We start from the raw sequence: 19,095 nt of genomic DNA on the forward strand, positions 1-19,095 counted from the left end.
ATGGCAAACAACAGGGGAGGCAGTAAGTAATCCCAATCATGGCCATCCTCTTCCACTGCTTTTTTTTAGCATCCAATTCAGGGTTTTGTTGAACCGCTCCACTAACCCGTCAGTTTGTGGATGATACACCGAAGTCCACAAATGTCAACAGTTTACAGAGATCATTCATTACTCTTGACATGAATGGGGTACCCTGATCAATCAAGATCTCGGATGGGAGTCCTGTTCTCACGAACATCTGAAACAACTGTGCAATGACTTTGGATGAGCAATTACTTAAAGGGACCGCTTCCGGATACCTGGTGGCATAGTCAAGGACAACTAAGATGTAATGGTGTCCCCTAGCTGACTTGGGTACAGGGCCCACCAAGTCCATTGCTATGCGATTAAAGGGAACCTCGATAATTGGAAGCGGTACCAGCAGACTACAAAAATGGGGTGTTGGCGCGGTTCTTTGAAAGGTGGGGCAGGACTCACAGTAGTACTTAATTTCCCGATATACCCCGGGCCAATAAAAATTCTGTAAAACCCCTTCCTGAGTTTTAGCCGCGCCAAGGTGTCCCTCAAGCACATGACTATGAGCTAAATGTAGCACTTTAGACCTAAAAGTTGTGGGTACCACCAGTTGTTCCAACACTTTATCATTGAGTTTGGTTACCCTTTACAACAAGTCATGATTCACAGCAAAATGGGAGAACTGTGTATCCGCCCCAGGTTGCTGTGGCACACCGTTCAATGCCATGGCCTGTTCCCTGGCGGGGATCAAAGTAGGGTTCCTCAACTGAGCACTAAGGAAATCTTCCCGGGAGCCCCCGAGATCTGACAACTCTGGCTCAGAGGAGGTTCCCTATGCTTCCAACCCCGCTAATACCTCCAGGGTACTGGGCTCACTTTCTGCAGTTTCAGCCACCTGGTACTTTTCATCAGTATCAGCATTCTACAACACAGTATTATTTACAACCTCTGTGGGTTCTTGCTTTTGGGAACAAGCCCCTGAACCTTTGAGCTTGTGCTCATACAAGTCCCAAAATATGGGGCAGTCTCGCCCGATTAGTATGTCATGAGGCAATCTTGGGACCACCCCCACTTTTAGTGTAGCAGTTCCTGCAGGTGTACACAGGGTCACACAGGCCACCAGATAGTCCTTCACATCACCATGCACACAGATGACCCGGACCTGTTCCCCTGACACCAGAGTTTTCTGCAACTTGTCTGCACAGAGCAGCGTGACAACACTCCCAGAGTCAAGGAGCGCTACCACCTCTTGTCCATTGACCTGCATCACACACTCATGTGGATTCAGGCTGGCTGCAACGCACACTGTAAAGGAGCGATGGCGACCCATGTCGCACTCCATTGGTTCTTCCTGTCTTGGGCACTGGGCCGCCAGATGACCCAGTTGATGGCCGGACCAACAGTAAACCTCACGGGGTTCCCCCTGCCGGCTCTCCTGAAGCTTTGGTACTGGGGTGATCCTATCATTTGTGTTATGCACCCGAGCAGATACTCTGTGGTCAGTGGGTGCCATCTTGGTGCTAGAATGCACTTTGTTAGTTTGACTCAGCTCTCTGGTGATAGAGGGACTCACATGGGAACTTTCAGCACAGTTGTAGCCCTCAACAGGAGCAGATATCTCATCCAGGGACTGAGACTTGGACTGAGCCACACATCGGTGGAGTTCCCTAGGCAGCCCATGCAGTAAACGATCCAGTGCGACTCTTTTGAAGATGTGAGTGGGTGTCTTCTCTTCAGGTTTCAGCCAGTCCTGGAACAAATGCACCAAGTGGTATAGCTGCGCACGGGCAGGCTTTGCTCTTTCAAAGCGCCAGTCATGAACTCGGCTTGCCATTAAAGCAACAGTCACTCCCAGCCTTGCTCGGATTTCTGCTTTTAGCAGCTTATAGTCCCATGCTGATTCTGGGGCCAAGTCACAGTATGCCGGTTGGGGATCTGCAGTCAGATCTGCAGTCAGGAGTGGAGCCAGCACATTAGCCCAGTATTTCTCAGGACATAGGATTGGCCTGCACCCCTCAAACTGCCCAATGCATTCCTGCACCAATTGTACAGGATCAGAGGGGTGAATAGCCAGCTCAGAGACAGTCCAGTGAAATTAAATATGCTTTTATTCAGCAAAACAGCAAAACAAATAGAAAACGACAGGCTTGTAGGCAACTTATTACAAAGCTTTAGCCAGAGCTACAGTCTCTCAAAGGCTTGGCTTACTCAATACAGGTCACAGACAGCAATGGAGCTTCTCTCTTAGTGTGCTGGAGTCTCTTCCACTCCTAGCAAACAGATCCACACAAACAGCTCCACTGATACTTTCAGATCAGGTGCTTAATAAACAGGTCTGAAAGGGAAGTACCTGCCCTCTATAATGAACCCTCTCTTCAGCCTGTCCCAGGCTGACTCTCTACAATAGATATAACAATATCTAACTAGAGATGCAAATATATATATATATATATATATATATGTGTAACTGCAATGCAACTTCTTTTGTGAACCTGTGGGAGTGACAATCAGATGTTTAAATCTATAATAACTATAGATAAAACAGTCAGATCTAACTAACTCAGCCGAATGTATATATTTGTAGATATATCTCAATAGAATACCTCTCAACATTGTGTAATACTGAAAGAGTGCACTCTATCACCTATAGGGGGCCCCCTTATCTATGAATTATGTGAGTCTCTTTCTAGCAAGGCCTTGCAAATCTTCACCAGCAGCAGGAACCCTAGTCATTCACATAAATTACATTTGTAATCCAAAGGGAAAAGGGGGTATTTGTAATCCAGATTCTGCTTGAGGTGAAATCAGTGTAAATCACTGGATGTATATATTTGCGGCCTTCTGGTTCACCACACACTGCCAAAGCTCAGGAGTGTCCTATGGCAACCGCTCCAACTTCACGCTACCGTATCCTAGAGTTTCCTTGAGACACTGTGGGAATTGTGAATCAGCTTGCCTCCTACTTCACATGCTCGATACACATAATAAGGAAAGAAGGGGAAAAGAGGATCTAGTGCTCTCTGCCTTTAAATTTAATTTATTTTCCCCTTCTTTCCAGTAGGAGGCAAGCTGATTCACAATTTCCAAAGTGTCTCAAGGAAACTCCAGGACCTGGTGGCGTGACCCCGTACATCCCCATAGGGGAAACAGTCGCTTTTTTGGCCTGGTGGTAAAACACAGGTCAGAATATGAGATGAGAGGCCATCCGTATATGGTGGAGGGATCACGAGCACTTTTTTCATTAATCCAGTAATCACTTGAGCACCTTTGGGATATTGAAGAGACTTTTACTTTTTTGGATGCAGTTCATGGACTGTTATATGCATAAATTTAACAAGTGATGTGTCATTATTAATTGTTAACGCTGGATGTTATATTTCCACTTTAGTAGTGATTTTATGTGCTCAAGCACAGTGTCATTTGTTTGCAGTATTTGCACATTGTAATTACCTTTATTATATAGAGAGTGTTGTGTACACATACCATTCACTACCCACACATTATGATTAATTGTGGGTTTATGTATGGCAACTTTATTTGTGATATTGGCATTAAGGTAGAATCTTTATTCATTTAAGCACTTTATTATTGCTTGATTTGCACATTTTTCATGATCAGGTGTCAGTAGCTCTATATCGTATGATTTGATTGTTAACTTTGGATGTGTAGTGATGAACATATGATGATATAGCGGCTGCGACCAATCAATTGATTTGATCATTTACATATACATATAGAGTTTGGATCCCAGTTTTATAGTCGCGCCGACACGCACTTATATTTTGACATATATATATATATATATATATATATATATATATATATATACTTATTTAGTTGTTTTCAGTGGTATGATATAGTGGTGAAAATTATGAGTGCCCCCCCCCCCCCAGTTTTGACTTTGGTATCTTATGTGCCCCCCTTATATAGTGTTCCTAGAATCGCCACTGTCATCATCCTCCTGATTTCCATTTGCAGTGCCACTGCTCTGACCTCAGTCCTCGGGCCCTTGTGTGTCTCCTCCATACAGTCTTCTCAAACATGTGCACACACATAGCAGCTCCCTGCTGCACTGGCTCCAACTGTCTACTCGGTGCAGACCTCCTGACTCCTGGGCAAAGATCTCCTTTGATGGCTGGGGTGGAGCCATGACCTACAGTCAGCTTCCTCTCAAAAACAATGCACACACCTACACAAACCAGTGCGCTGGTTGCTGGCAAAACATGAACCCTTGATTGGAGGCTTCAACCCTCTCAAGTCTCTGCAGTCTCCTGCCTCCAGGACCCAGTTCAGGTTTTACCATTCTCTGAGGAAACTGAAAATCCAGTTTCCTCTACATGAATTAGGCAATCCCAGCCCTTAAGGCCTCTTGCACATGATACTCCTGTTTGAGCATCTCGCGGCTTGAAAATAGTACAGCTTTTTGAGCTAAAATACAGCCCATTAATTGTAATGTGCCTATGCACACAGGCGCGTAAACAAGCGCTGTGCATTCTTCAGTAAGAACAAAATAGAAAAATCTGCATTTTTGGTCAGTAATTTAAGCCTCAACGCACGTAAATACTCACGAATACTCGTGAATACTCAGAAATACTCGCAAATACATACAAAAAAAAAGGTCTGGAAAAAGTAGATGCTCAAACAGGAGTATTGTGTGCATGAGGCCAAAAGGAAATGCTCAAACAGGAGTATCGTGTGCAAGAGGCCTAAACTAAAACTGCCTGAATGAGAATCCTGGGTAACACAAAATCCTTTTAATATTGTTACAGTGTATTGTACTGTAACATTATGTATGTGACAAAGAACTAGTTATTATTCCCATGTACAAATCTTGGCCATACATGTGAGAGTAATCCAAAGGTAACATAGTATTTTTACAAGTCATTGTGCCGGTTCACACTGCAGTGGCACGACTTCGGGGGCGACCTGTGAAGTCGCGTGCACCGCGACTTCGGCGCGACTTGCACGGACTTTATATAATGAATGTCTATGCAAGTCACTCCAGGTCGCCCCGAAGTAGTACAGGAACCTTTTTCTAAGTCGGAGCAACTTGTGTCGCTCCTATTAGAACGGTTCCTGTAGCACACAATGGACCGCGACGGACCGCGACTTGTCAGGCTGACCAGTCGCCTGACAAGTCACGGTAGTGTGAATGGACACTAAACTGGTTGTGTTTTTTTTGGAATTGCAAACAATTTATTGTTTCTAAAATAATGTTACATTACCATCCTGTGGTAATTTATGATTCTCTAATGATTTGTAGAAGAAATGTAGATATATCAAGAATATTCATTAGCACTGATAAAACACTAAGAATTTGATGACTATAATGTAATACAAATTCTATGTTACAGACAAGAAGAATGAAAATATTAAGCCACATCCTTTATGTTACTCTGTTACTGCTTTCCAACGTATCATGTTACAAAGGTATGATTAAATGATAGATTTGAAGTATATCGTAAGACCCTTTCACATGGGCTTTCCGACCAGGTCCGCCTGTCAGTTTTTCAGGCAGACCTGATCGGATGATCCATGCACCTCTATGGAGCAGCGGATGTCAGCGGAGACAGCTCCGCTGACACCCGCTGCTATCCGATCCTGTCTGTGAAATCCAGACGGATGGAAACCCTATTTCCATCAGGTCGGATAGGATCGGATAACAACGAACAGGCGGTCCTTTTTCATCCGATCTCTTATAGAGAGCAGGGATCTGACAGCTCCGTCTCTGCATAGTAAGCGGAGATGGAGCTGTCATCCACCTGCTCAGCGGGGATCAGTGGATCGATCCCAACTGAGCAAAACTGAGTCTGCTGGGCACACCGCTCGTATGAATGGACCCTGATAGCAAAGCATTTTTTTTAATAGAGTAAGGTTTAGATTATCTGTGTTTTTTTTTTTTTTTTTTTTTTTTTTTGGGGGGGGGGGGGGGTTGTCTAGGTTTTCACTGGGGAGATTCCTCCTCCCATTGTCACCAGGTTACTAATGTGAGAAGAAATCCCAATGTTAAAGAGGTCACCAGAAAAGAAGTAAAGATTAAATATTCCAATAGTGACTACTGTTCTGGTGACAACAAAGAGGGGATTTCTGATAACTTTGTAGAGATTTCCTCTTATTTCCTGTTCTGTTTCTAGGAGGGGAAGTAAAGTAAAATCTCTCTGATGTGACACAGCCAGCTAAAAAAATAATTGTTGGCTATGATCTTATGTTAGTATTTTACTTTGTGCTGCTTATCAGAATAAAAAATGTGATATAAAAGAATGATAAAAAACCGTACATAGAATCAAGGAAAGGTCAGACTTGCAGGACCTTCAGGCAACTGTTGGACATGCCTCCTGCTCCTCTCAGCCCCCATCTTACCACCCCCCCCCCCCGCCCTAAATTCCTGTTAGGCCTCATGTACCCTACAGCTGCTAAACTGAAGTTTAGGAGCAGTTGGGCTTTTTTTCAGCAGCCTCTGAACACTCATCTATGTTTACTCATGTGTACATGTACACTCAGTCGTTTATAGTAGTTTAGAGGCAGTTGAGGTTACAGGCATTTTTTTTAAAAGCAGATAAATTGCATTCAGGACTGTATTTTACTGGCATTTCAAATACCAAATGCTTGTAACCTGGTGTAACTGAGTGTACCCGCAGTAAACTGCGTTTATAAGCGTTTTGAAAGGGGAAACAATTTCTGATGCTTTTTGAACATACAAAAATGTGAATGAAACATACATTTCACCACATGCTGTTGCCTATATCAATGGACGAGTCCAGTAGCAATGAACTTTGGTCCTCTCATGCAATTTTTGATATATTCGGAGCCTCAGCAACATCAGGAGCGTTTCCTCACACATGCCCATGATGGGATCCATAGTGAAAAGACAAAAAATAGGACATAACAAAGTTAATAATTGACTCGTTTTTCATGCATTGTGGGCATTTGGGAGGGTCTCACCTCAAACGCTCATAACTGCTGCTATACTCACATAAACTCGGTACATAAAAGCTGTAAAACTGACGTTTTTCACTGTCGGTTTCCAGCGTTCAGAAGAGGTTTTCAACTGTCCTGTGTACAATACATTAGCCCATAATTGTCACAGGTTTATTGGTTGGGTATGTCTTGCCAGCAGTCTACTTGGCAATGATTTAAACCTTTAACAGGCCTTTGCTAATAGGTGTGTATCCTAAACTGTTGTTTAGGACAGACACATTTTTTGGCATGTTACATGGCTGCCCACAACTCAACTGTGGCTGGCAAAGGTTGATTTTAGTTAATTGTAAGTTATCAGTTTGACATTATCATTGGAACAAAAATGCTTTGTAAATCAATAAAGCTGTGGCCTTGCACTTCCAACTATATAACCGTGTAGTGTTTTATTTGGTGGTTTATGGGGCAGAGTATGCTTATCAGCAAGCACTCTATAGATTATGCATAAACTCAGTAGTCATGCAATCTTTGCAACCCTTCTTATGCTCTAAATGAAAATCCGTGTTAGTTTTTTTTACATATGCTCGATTTCTCTTTGCAACATCTAGTGTTCATAGAGAGGGAGAAGGCACATCATGTGTTGAGGAAGCGTGCCAATCATTTCCTAGAGGAAATTCTTCCAGGCAACCTAGAGCGGGAATGTTATGAAGAAACATGTTCTAGAGAAGAAGCCCGAGAAATTTTTAAATCACAGGAGAAAACGGTATGTGGAACGTAAACCAATTGAGAAAGTTTCAACAAATATGTTAATATACTATATGTAGGACACAAAAATCAAAGAATACTTCTGTAGCATCCCCCCCCCCCCCCATCCAGAGGCATGTCAGGGACCCCCAGAGAAAGGGTGGTCTAGTATTTTCCCAGTCCATGCCTGAAAGGAGGAGGGTGTGTTATAATTAGGTACCAGTTACTTTAGCTTTTTTTACGATTTCATTACTCACAGCAACGCATTGGAGAGAGAGAGAGGTTGTAAATTCAGAACAACCTTACTGGTTTGCAAACACTCAGAATCTATCCAAAGACCTCAGTACAGGCCAAAAGTATCCAAATATTTATGCTGCCCCCAGCATGCACTTGTAGCAATAAACCTCGTACTGGTTGACCAGGGATAACATAAATAGTCATTTAAAGGGGTTGTAAAGTCAAGATAAAAAGCCTTCTATGTGCAGCAGCCCGCCTCAGCTAACCCCTCATACTTACCTGAGCCCATCTCTGTCAAGCAATGTCATGAGTGCCTCAGCCGTCCGGGACTCTCTCTCCTGATTGGCTGAGAAACAGCAGCGGCACCATTGCTACTGTCAATTAAACTCAGTTAGCCAATCAGGAGAGAGAGAGGATGGGGCCTAATGGCAGCTCCGTGTCTGAATCCGTGTCACGGAGCTGTGACTTGGCTCGAGTGCCCCCATAGCTAGTTGCTTGCTGTGGGGGCACATAATAGAAGGGACCCAAGAAGAGGAGAATCAGGGCTGCCCTGTGCAAAACCACTGCACAGAGGCGATAAGTATAACATGTTTGTTATTTCAATAGAAAAAAATTAGACTTTACAATCACATTAAGTATTACTGTGGCATCTCACTCTATTGCCAAAGGTACCAGTGACACACACTGGCACCAGGGAGTAACAACAACAACGCTGAGTTTAGGGAAAAACCAGATGAGTAAACAAGCTAGAAATCAGCATGCGCAATCTACCAACCAGCAAGACGAAATGAGATAGTCACCTTTTAATAAGGCAGGGTTGCTTTATTTCATTCTCATTCTCATAAAAAAATGAGAAAATACACACCTGATGATTCAGATACATGGACAATGGCACAATAAACCATTTCCTTAACATCCCATGGGTTAATTTCTGACTGATTTTCCTATTTTACATAGAGAAAAGAAATAAAGTGTGAGAAATATTGTGTTATAGTGTAGAGCAGTTCATACCACATGCAGTCCAGTGGGTTTTGTTTTTCTGCATCAAAAACACATTTAAAGTAGGTCATATGGTTTCTAATGGCATAGTTCACACCAGTGCAGTCAGTTTCAGTGCGTTCCAGTTCCAGTTCCAGCGAAAAAAAAAGTAGAACGTGCTGCATTTTTACTGCACTGGACTGTACTGGAACATGGTAAAACGCATGAAAAATGCACCAGAATGCACTGGTGAAGGAAAAAAGCATCTGGAATGCTTCCGGAAACACGTCAAAACACATTAAAAAAAAGGCATCAAACACGTTAAAAACGTGCATGCAGAAATGCATCCAGAATGGATCTGGAGTGCGTTTTTGTGGTGTGAGCCAAAGGAGCTGGGAACTACCTAAGAGTCCTCAAGAAATATAAGAAGTCAAGGGGCAAATACAACCCGTCAGCTTCTGCCTACAGCTGAAGTAATTGTGCCTTTTTTTTATTCATTCATGAAATGACATTTGTGATTACTCACTGCAGAGGCATACAGTGTGTCGGTCCACTGATATTGTGATAAAGAACACTGATCACATCAGTGTAGGGAGTAGCAGCAGATGTTAAGACTGGTAGACAGGGCCTCCTCATTGTTGGAGGCAGCCCCAAATAGAAGGGCAGCCGGGGGGGGGGGGGCATATTTTCTAAAAAGAAGGTCTTAAAAAGAAAGTGCTTGTTTTGTATATATATATATATAATGTACTACTACTAAGGTTCCTTTAGTTTCAAAAATGATAACTTTGCCTCCTTATTAAGGTAAAGGAAATCCTTCTCTTTTGATTAATGCGAAATTATGTTTTTTATTTACCCTTTCTGACATAGACTGTGTCTCTTTTCTTATACATTGTAGACAGAGTTTTGGTATCACTATAAAGGTAAGTGAAAGAAACTGTTCGGTTTTGGGAAATGTTATGTGATTTACTTTTTCTTTAGCTTTTCAACTAATGTTTAGAATCAGTTTTTACTATCTATTTACATTTGTGACATGACAAAATATTCTCTGAACACTGTGGGCTCTCACAAGAGACAGCAGAGCAGACTAACTTGTTTTGCAGCTCCCTTTCTCATGTAGAAACCTCAGACTTATGCTAGCCATACACCTGCCGAAATATTGGGCACACTCATTTTCGAAAAAACGAAAAATCGTCCCTGAGAGCAGACGATCGTGCCATCATGTAATGACCGAATTTCAAACGATAAATCGTTCAATGGACATAAATGAATTCAGTTTGTCACATATACCTAGGGCAAACAGGTCGGCCAAGAAACACATTAACCGCTTGCTGACCGCCGCAAGTACATTTACTGCGGCAGTCAGCCCCTCCTGGGCAAAGTCACGTAGTGCTACGTCGCTCGCCCGGGAGCCTGTAGGGGGCGAGCGCGCGCCACCGGGGGTGAGCGTGCGCCGCCGGAGGCGCGCTCACACCCCTGCTGGTTCACGGGCATCCCCGCGCGAGTGACCGGCGGCTCCGATGTCCGCCGGCCACTTGCGATCTCCCACTGGAGAGGGAGAAAGGCAGACGGCTGATGTAAACAAAGCCCCCTGTCATTCTCCCTGGTGTAACTGCAGAGATCATACGATCCTGCTATGTAGGATCGTATGTCTCTGTGGTTACATCAAAAGCCACACCCCTTGACAGTTAGAAGCACGCCCCTAGGGACACACTTAACCCTTGGATCTCTAATAAAGTTAACCCCTTCCCTGCCAGTGTCATTTTTACAGTAACAGTGCATATGTACAGCACTGATTTCTGTAGTAATGTCACTGGTACCCCCAAAAGTGTCAAAAATGTTAGTCAGGGTCCCATCTGTCCGCCGCAATGTCGCAGTCCCACAAAAAAATCGCAGATCGCCGCCATTACTAGTTAAAAAAAAAACAATAAAAATGACATAAATCTTTCCCTTAGTTAGTAAACGAAATAACTTTTGCGCAAACCAATCAAAATACGCTTGCAATTTTTTTTACCAAACATATGTAGCAGAAAACAAATTGGCCTAAAATGTTAAAAAATTTTGTTGTTTACATTTTTTTTGGGGGGAATTTCGTATAAAAAAAATGTGAAAAATATTTTTATTTTTTTCAAAATTGTCGCTCTTTTTTTGTTTATAGCGCAAAAAATGAAAATCGCACAGGTGATCAAATACCACCAAAAGAAAGCCCTGTTTGTGGGAAAAAAAGGAGGTCAATTTCATTTGGGTACAGCATTGCAAATGTCCGTTAAAATCACGCAGTGCCGAATCGCAAAATAGGCCCTGGTCTTTGAGCAGGAAAATACTCCGGGGCTTAAGTGGTTAACCTTTCAATTTATCGTTTGTTTATCGATCGGCCAGCAGATTTTCAAAACTGTTCCTTCGATTTTTCAGCTCTGAAAAGTTGAAAATGATTTTCTATTTGTGCCCGTTAACTGGAGGAAAAATGGACGATTGGACCAAATGACAGATTTTTGAACGATTTTTCGGCAGGTGTATGGCCAGCATTAGGTTTCCTTCAGCAACAACTTAACCACTTGAGCTCCGGAAGATTTTACCCCCTTCATGACCAGCCATTTTTTGTTATTTGGCACTTTAAGTGGTATTTGCTGGGTAATGCTACGCTGTACTCAAACAAAATTTATATAATTTTTCGCACAAATAGATCTTTATTTTGGTGCCATTTGATCACCACTGACTTCTTTATTGTTTGTGCTATAAATGAAAAAAAATTTTGAATAAAAAAATATATTTTTTACTTTCTGCTATAAAACATATTTCGAATAACATATTTTTTAGAAAATAACATTTGTTCATAAATATTTTTTATTAAAAAAAAACAAAAAGTGTATATTAATTGGTTTGCGTAAAAGTTATAGTGCCTACAAACTATGGTATATATATATATATATATATACTGACATTTTTAAAAATTTTTACATTTTTTAATTTTATACTACTAATGGTGGCGATCAGCGACTTATAATGGGATGGTAATAGTGCGGCAGAGAATCTGACACTAACTGACGCTGGGGGGGGAACTGACTAACTGCCACTGACATTACCAGTGATCGTAATACAATGATCAGTAATTATACTATACACTGTAACGGTACTAATGACACTAGCTGGGAAGGGGTTAACATATAGAGCATTAATGTGTAAAGTGTGCTGCTTTTTACTAAAGATCTCTCAGTTTCATTTAAAAGATTGCTCCCTCTGTAAAGAGCTCTATGTTGTTTACCAATACAGAGCTCTTGACTGTGATTGCATACAGCCAATCAGCAGGCCCCAGCCGTGAATCATTGGCCGGGACTTGCTGACAGGCTCCCACTGTGTATAATCACAGCAGGTGCCCGGATGGGGGCGCACATGTGCACGCCCTAAACCTGGGATTAGGCAGCGACGTATGGATATGTCTCTTTGCATACAATGGCCGCTTGCCCACGGTACATTTTGGGTGAGCGGTTGCCAGGTGGTTAAAATGAAATCTAGCTAGAAATGTGAACAGGAAACTAGAGTTCTATTTGCTGAATTGATAGAGGATAGACAAAGATATACAGCAATATAAACCCAGCAGAATGTGTAACTCTTTTCTAATTTTCGGTAGCAATTGCCCATTTTGGCATCTAAGAATTGAGACCTATGAAATAGTTACATAGTTAGGTAGAAAAAAGACACAAATCCATCTAGTTCAACCAATAAAAAACAAAAGAACGATATAATCCCATATACACAATCCTATACCCACAGTTGGTTGATCCAGAGGAAGGCGAAGCATGATCCAATTTGCTACAGCAGGGGAAAAAATTCCTTCCTGATCCCCCAAAGGGCAGTCAGATTTTCCCTGGATCAACTTTACCTATAAATGTTAGTACCCAGTAATATTATGTACATTTAGGAAAGAATCCAGGCCTTTCTTATAGCAATCTACTGAGCTGGACAGAATCACCTCTGGAGGGAGTCTATTCCACATTTTCACAGCTCTTACTGTGAAGAAAAGGACTTTGCTTGCTTTGTAAACTGCAGCTTTGCATTGCATGCCATTATTAAGCTTATGTTCTACCACAACCCCCAGATCCTTCTCCGCCATTGATTCCCCCAGTTGTACTCCCCCAAGTATGTACGATTTATGCATATTCTTAGCACCCATGTGCATAACTTTACATTTATCAACCTCCTTTACAACATAGTTCCCTAATGAAACAGTTATTCCACTGCATAGCTTGGAGTCATCAGCAAAGATTGAAATTGTACTTTTAATCTCAGACCCTATATCATTTATAAAGATATTAAAAAGCAAGGGTCCCAACACTGAACCTTGGGGTACACCACTGATAACCTTAGACCATTCAGAGTAAGAATCATTAACCACTATTCTCTGAATTTGGTATTTTAGCCAGTTTTTTTATACATTTACAAAAACAGGATTTTATCCAAGCCTGTAAACTTTACCTTTCACATTAGACATGTGTGGGGAACTGTGTCAAATGCTTTTGCAAAATTTAAGTATACTACGTCCACAGCCACCCCTCTGTCCATGGTTTTACTTACCTCCTCATAAAAAGAAATCAAGTTTGTTTGACAAAATTTGTCTTTCATGAATCCATGCTGTCTGTTGCTTAAAATGTTTTTTTTTTCATGCTGAGAAAATGCTATTTGATACACTAAATAGTTTGGGGTCAACGATATTTATCTAAAATGTATACATATTTTAAACTGATTGTATATATATGTATATATATATATATGTATATACATACAGGCATATACCCTACTTTTAGGTACACAATGGGTTCAGAGCATGTATGTAAAACGAAAATGTACTTAAAGTGAAGAAATACCTTTTTGTTTCACTTCTCATTGTATGTAAATACACTAGCTCTATGGGAAATCTTGGTCACATTGCCATGGCACTGCTCCCAAACCATAAGTGACAGGGACACCGAACTCGGGGACCAGGTTAAGGGGGCCCAGGACTACGACATGATAAATTACCTAGGCAAGCTAGCTGACCCCAAAATCGGATATGTTGTAGCTCTGGGTCCCCTCTCGGTGCTCCCCCAGTTTAATGTTCCTGTCACTTATGGATCGGGAGCAGTGCTGTGTCAAGCCGACCAAGATTTCCCATAGACGCCAATGTGTCCGTACTCACGAGTGTACGTAAAGTGAGGGTACATAAAGCAGGGTATGCCTGTATATTTATATATATATATATATATATATATATATATACACACATATATATTGCAAACATACATTGAATACAGTATACATCCACAAGCTGTATGCTTTCTGATAGGCTCTATATGAACAAAGCAGGCAAGAAGGAGATTACTTTCTGCGATGCTTCTGACTCATGCAGCTTTGTGGATAAATTTGAACAATGATTTAACGTCCTATAAATAAAAGGCCTTTCTGAAGATTTGCCTGCTAAAAATATGAAATATGCCTACGTAATTATTTTAACTATATTTGCTGACTAAAAGAAAATACTGTATATTCAAAGGCACTATATATTTCCTTAAATTTGTAAATTTAACAAAAAGGCTTAGCCCACAGTAAGAATGTACAAAAAAATACATATAAAATACATTTTATACTTACATTAGTTTCCAAAAAAAAGGGGGGTTTTATTAGGTAATAAAGAGACGTCACTCTGACTAATACCTGAAAGCAGTCCTGTGATGAAAGCATTATGTTCCCTACAAAAAAAAAAAAACAGTATTATTAAGGAAAATTGTTTTCATTACTTACCATAATTTTCCTTTCCTGGATCCTCTCCACGTCAGCCTACCATGAGTCAACTCTGCCCCCTCTGACCCCTCTAGGACAACCTCTTTCCTAGCCTATAAAGATCGGCTGTCTGTGCCAGTGTTCAAAAATACCACACCTCACAATGGAATTTGGGTGGGAGTCCCCGGCTTACATGAGGAGTATCCAGAAAAGGAAAATTACAGTAAGTAATGAAAACTAAAATAGTGATCCCCTGCATGCAAACAATTATAAAAGTGAATCACAATAACTAAAAATGCTGCTAGTTAAATTTAAAACTCAATAGAAAAAAATAGTGAAATCCAATCATGTGAACTTGACAAACCCACATATATCACCAGTAGCGCAAACAAACTAATTGAATAACCAAAGACAATCCACACCCAGATTACTTTGTCTGTGATAAAAAAAAAAAAAATATAGCATGAACAAATACACAATGTGAACAAGTGATACTTCTCCTTTAAATCTAGTGTTAGATAAGTGTAAAGTCTATAAAGTTCCATAAGTCCAGAAAATATTAAATCCAGTGACACCTCGATAAAAAAAAAATCAGCGCAAACTCCACCACCGTTGTGTGTCCCTACTCCCATCAGATGGTAACTCACCAGAACATAATGTCTCACATTCTCATGGTTAGGGAAATGCGCTTGAGTTGAATACGTTAATACCAGATCCTTTAATCAACCTGTCTGCTCCTTCACCCCTCTTGCAATACAATTCTTGGATGTGTTGACTGCATTCGTTTTCTTTTTTAGGCTTTCTTTCTTCTCTTTTCATCTGATGATCCAGTCAGCATGTTTTGTTGCAGCATTGCTCAGAATTTCGGCTTCATAATATTCATTGCTCTTAGCCAGAAGCATGGGACAATCATAAGGGACCTTGTCTGGATGACTACTGGTATAGCTGAAGGACTTTTGTGGTTCAAGTTTGTGCCTCTCAGCCTGGTGCTGTCACTTTGCAGATCCTCCTCTCATGTCAGAAATAAGATATCTGGTTCTTACCAGGATGACCGGCAGTCTTAGAATTGTGGTGCGTGCGCAACCCCTCAAGTGCAAAACATTTGCCAACAGGTCTGCCTGTGGAAGCATCAGGATGGGCAGCTAAGATCTGTTCCCCAAGAGGAGAGGTTAAGTTGGTGCGGATGGCAGCCAGGATATGATCTGAAGGTGTGACCGATGTCGACACGGAGTCCTCCCTGGACAACTCGGAATACTGGCGAGACCAGGCATTAGCCTTAACATTCTTGGAGACCACATCGTTAAAATGAGACAAGAATAAGGCCCATCTGGCCTAAAGGGATGTGAGCCTCTTGGCCTCCAAGAGATACATCAGATTCTTATGATTGGTGAGCATGAGAATTTGAACCACAGAACCTTCGAGCAAGCGTCCCCACTTTTTGAGAGCCTGGATAATGGCCAAAAGCTCTCTGTCTCCAATCTCGTTAATGCATTCAGCTGGAGATAGGTTCTTGGAGTAGAACCCACAAGGAAGTAAGGGTCCATCAGGTGTCCAACTCTGAGACAGGAGGGCGCCTACTCTCGTCTCAGATTAAAATATAAGAAGAGGTGAACCAATGCGCTACCAGTGAGGTACAGAACAATGGAGTCAAGAAATGCTGGATGTAGTGGAACACCAGAAATCAGCAGCTGATTCAGTAGTGTCACAACATACTGAAACAAGTATATATAAGGTGCTAAGGTGATAATGAATAAATCAATAAAGTGTTTTCCAATGAAATAGGGGGCTTATGGATATGAATAAATGGATCTCCAAAATATAATGCCCATCTGGAGGTCCCCTATGGTGATTGATTACACCAAAACGCTCATTTGAATGTTAATGGAGGTGAGTGGCCATTGCACTTAATTTGGATTTCAAGCTCAAAAATAATCGCACTTGGTTGTCACCGGAAGTGTACCTTTTAATGTCACTGGATCACATATGAACTTTTATTATCTTCACTCGATATTACCAGCACTTTATTTTATGCACATATTTATTTGGGACTTTGTGCTTTGTAGATTTTTATTTTTTATATATTTTTGATATATATACATTTTTTTGTATTTTGTTGCATTTAGGCATCTTGCAGCATTTATTTGCTTATTATCATTTTTTGCACTTCTGATTATTTTGCACCATTGAATATCAACTGCACCCCCACTTGCACTGGATATTGTTGTTTATATCACCGTTATTGTGCAACCGGTCTGTTGCCCACCGTCAGCCTTAAGCCTCGTACACACGTATCGATCGTCGGCCGAACGATCGGCCGTCTTTTGTCCAGGGCTGTCGTGTCTGTTGAAAACTGCAAAAGACTGCACACGAATTTTGTCAGCCAACAACAGCCGACTTCAGAAGTGATGTCATGTGATGGTTAACTTTCCTTGTCTTTTTTCTTTTCTGAGCATGCCCAGTCTTGCAAATCTGCTGTCTGTCGGCCGAAATCTGTACTGACTGGCGAACAATCGGCCGTTCTGGTGTTGGCCAACACAAATTTTAATGCTTGCACGACAGATTCTGTTCGGCCGAAAATGCGCTGTCGGCTGTCGGAAGCATCATACTAACAAGCCTACAATTGGCCGATCGGTCGCCGGCTGAATATTTACGGCCGACAATCGGTACGTGTGTACGGGGCATTATTGTCTATTTTCCATCACTTATATATATGATTTATATTTGGCACTGATCACTTTATTGATTTATTCATTATCACCTTAGCACCTTGTATATCATCCATATTGTTATACAAGGATTGTCATTTTATTGTCTTAGATTATTATTGTTTATCATTTTTTCTTACGTTTACATTGGTCACATCTTTTTACCTACAATAATTTATCCGTGGTCCACCACTTTCAGAAATTAAGCGCTGATTCCCTCTGCTTTTATACTCCCGTCTCAGATGCATCCACCTCTAGGACAAAGGGAAACCCAGGATTGGGATGAGACAGAATGGGAGCCGAAACAAAAGCAGACTTGAGGGTCTCGAAAGCTTGGATGGCAGCAGGCGTCCAATTGTAGGAATCACTGCCCCTCTTGATCAGATCTGAGATAGGTTTTGCCAAAGAGGAAAAGTTACTGATAAATTTCAGATAGTAGTTGGCAAACCCAAAGAAACGCTGAATCGAACGGAGACCACTGGGGCAAGGCCATTGTAGAACAGTCGAAACCTTCTGAAGGTCCATGGAGAACCCTTTAGCAGAAATGATGTAGCCCAAGAAGGCAACCTGAGACAGGTGGAATTCACATTTCTCAAGATTACAGAAAAGTCCATTCTCACGTAACCTTTGCAGCACACGTCTGGCATCCAGGTAGTGTGATTCAATGGAGTCTGGGTAAATCAAGATGTTGTCCAAATAGACTACCACACATTGCTGCAACATATCACGAAAGACATCATTGAGGAACTCCTGGAAGACAGCGGGCTCATTGCACAAGCCAAAGGGCATAACTAGAGATTCGTAATGACCAGTTCTGGTATTAAACATGGTCTTCCACTCGTTTCCCTCCTTGGTCCTTATGAGGTTATACGTGACCCTTAGGTCAAGCTTGGTAAAGACCATTGCTCTTATGAGGCGGTCGAACAAGTCAGTAATCAACGGAATTGAGTATGCATTCTTAAACTGTGATGCGATTGAGGTCCCTATATTCAATGCAAGGTCTCAACTCACCCCCCTTTTTCTTTACGAAGAAAAAACCGGCACCCGCTAGAGAAGTAGACTTTCGAATGTGCCCCTGGACAAGCGCATCTGCAACATACTCCTCCATGGCCTTATTCTCCTTGCCACAAGGGGGAATGGCACCAGGTTGCAAGTCTATGGCACAATCGTATGGACGATGAGGAGTAAGAGTACCAGCAGCACCTTGTCAAATACATCTTGATACTCACGATATTCAAGAGGCAACACTGAATCTGAGGAGGTACACAGTACCTTATTAGGCCCACGGATACAAACAGTGCCACAAAGTGGAGACCAAGAGAGGATCTTGACCGACTGCCAATCAAAGGACGGATTGTGTTTCTGAAGCCAAGGGTACCCCAAAACAACGGAGTAGTGTGGGGACAAAACAACTTGGATACAGGTACACTCCCTGTGAACAGTCCCTGTCGCCATATCAACCTGAACAGTCTTGTGGGTAACCTATGCCAGTTGCAGGGGTCTGTCATCAATCGCCTTGATAACTAGTGGAGAAAAATGAGGCTGTAAGGGTATGGAATTCACAGTAGCTAACGTACTGTCAATAAAATAACCACCAGCACCGGAGTCTACCAACACCTGAGTAACCACTGAACCCACTGCCCAGGAGAGGACAACTGTGATTAGCGGTCTATCTTTACGGGAATCTGGGGACGAGAAAATTCTACCTAAGATCTGCCCCCGACAGGACCTTAAGCGTTTCCCGGACGGG

General features: G+C 41.8%; 1 protein-coding gene across 1 annotated transcript in view; it reads left to right on the plus strand.

Moving 5' to 3' along the window:
* LOC309549278 (coagulation factor X-like) overlaps positions 1 to 19,095 on the plus strand; it is a 104,385-nt gene that overhangs the window by 41,058 nt on the left and 44,232 nt on the right. Inside the window, exons 2-4 of the mRNA XM_082249422.1 lie at positions 5,370 to 5,445; positions 7,539 to 7,693; positions 9,785 to 9,809. Coding sequence (XP_082105548.1) covers positions 5,379 to 5,445; positions 7,539 to 7,693; positions 9,785 to 9,809 — 247 coding nt within the window. The 5' untranslated portion in view covers positions 5,370 to 5,378. The remainder of the gene's footprint in view (positions 1 to 5,369; positions 5,446 to 7,538; positions 7,694 to 9,784; positions 9,810 to 19,095) is intronic.

This window comes from Pelophylax lessonae, assembly GCF_965119305.1.
Source record: "Pelophylax lessonae genome assembly, chromosome: 3".
In the NCBI taxonomy this organism is placed as follows: Eukaryota; Metazoa; Chordata; class Amphibia; order Anura; family Ranidae; genus Pelophylax; species Pelophylax lessonae.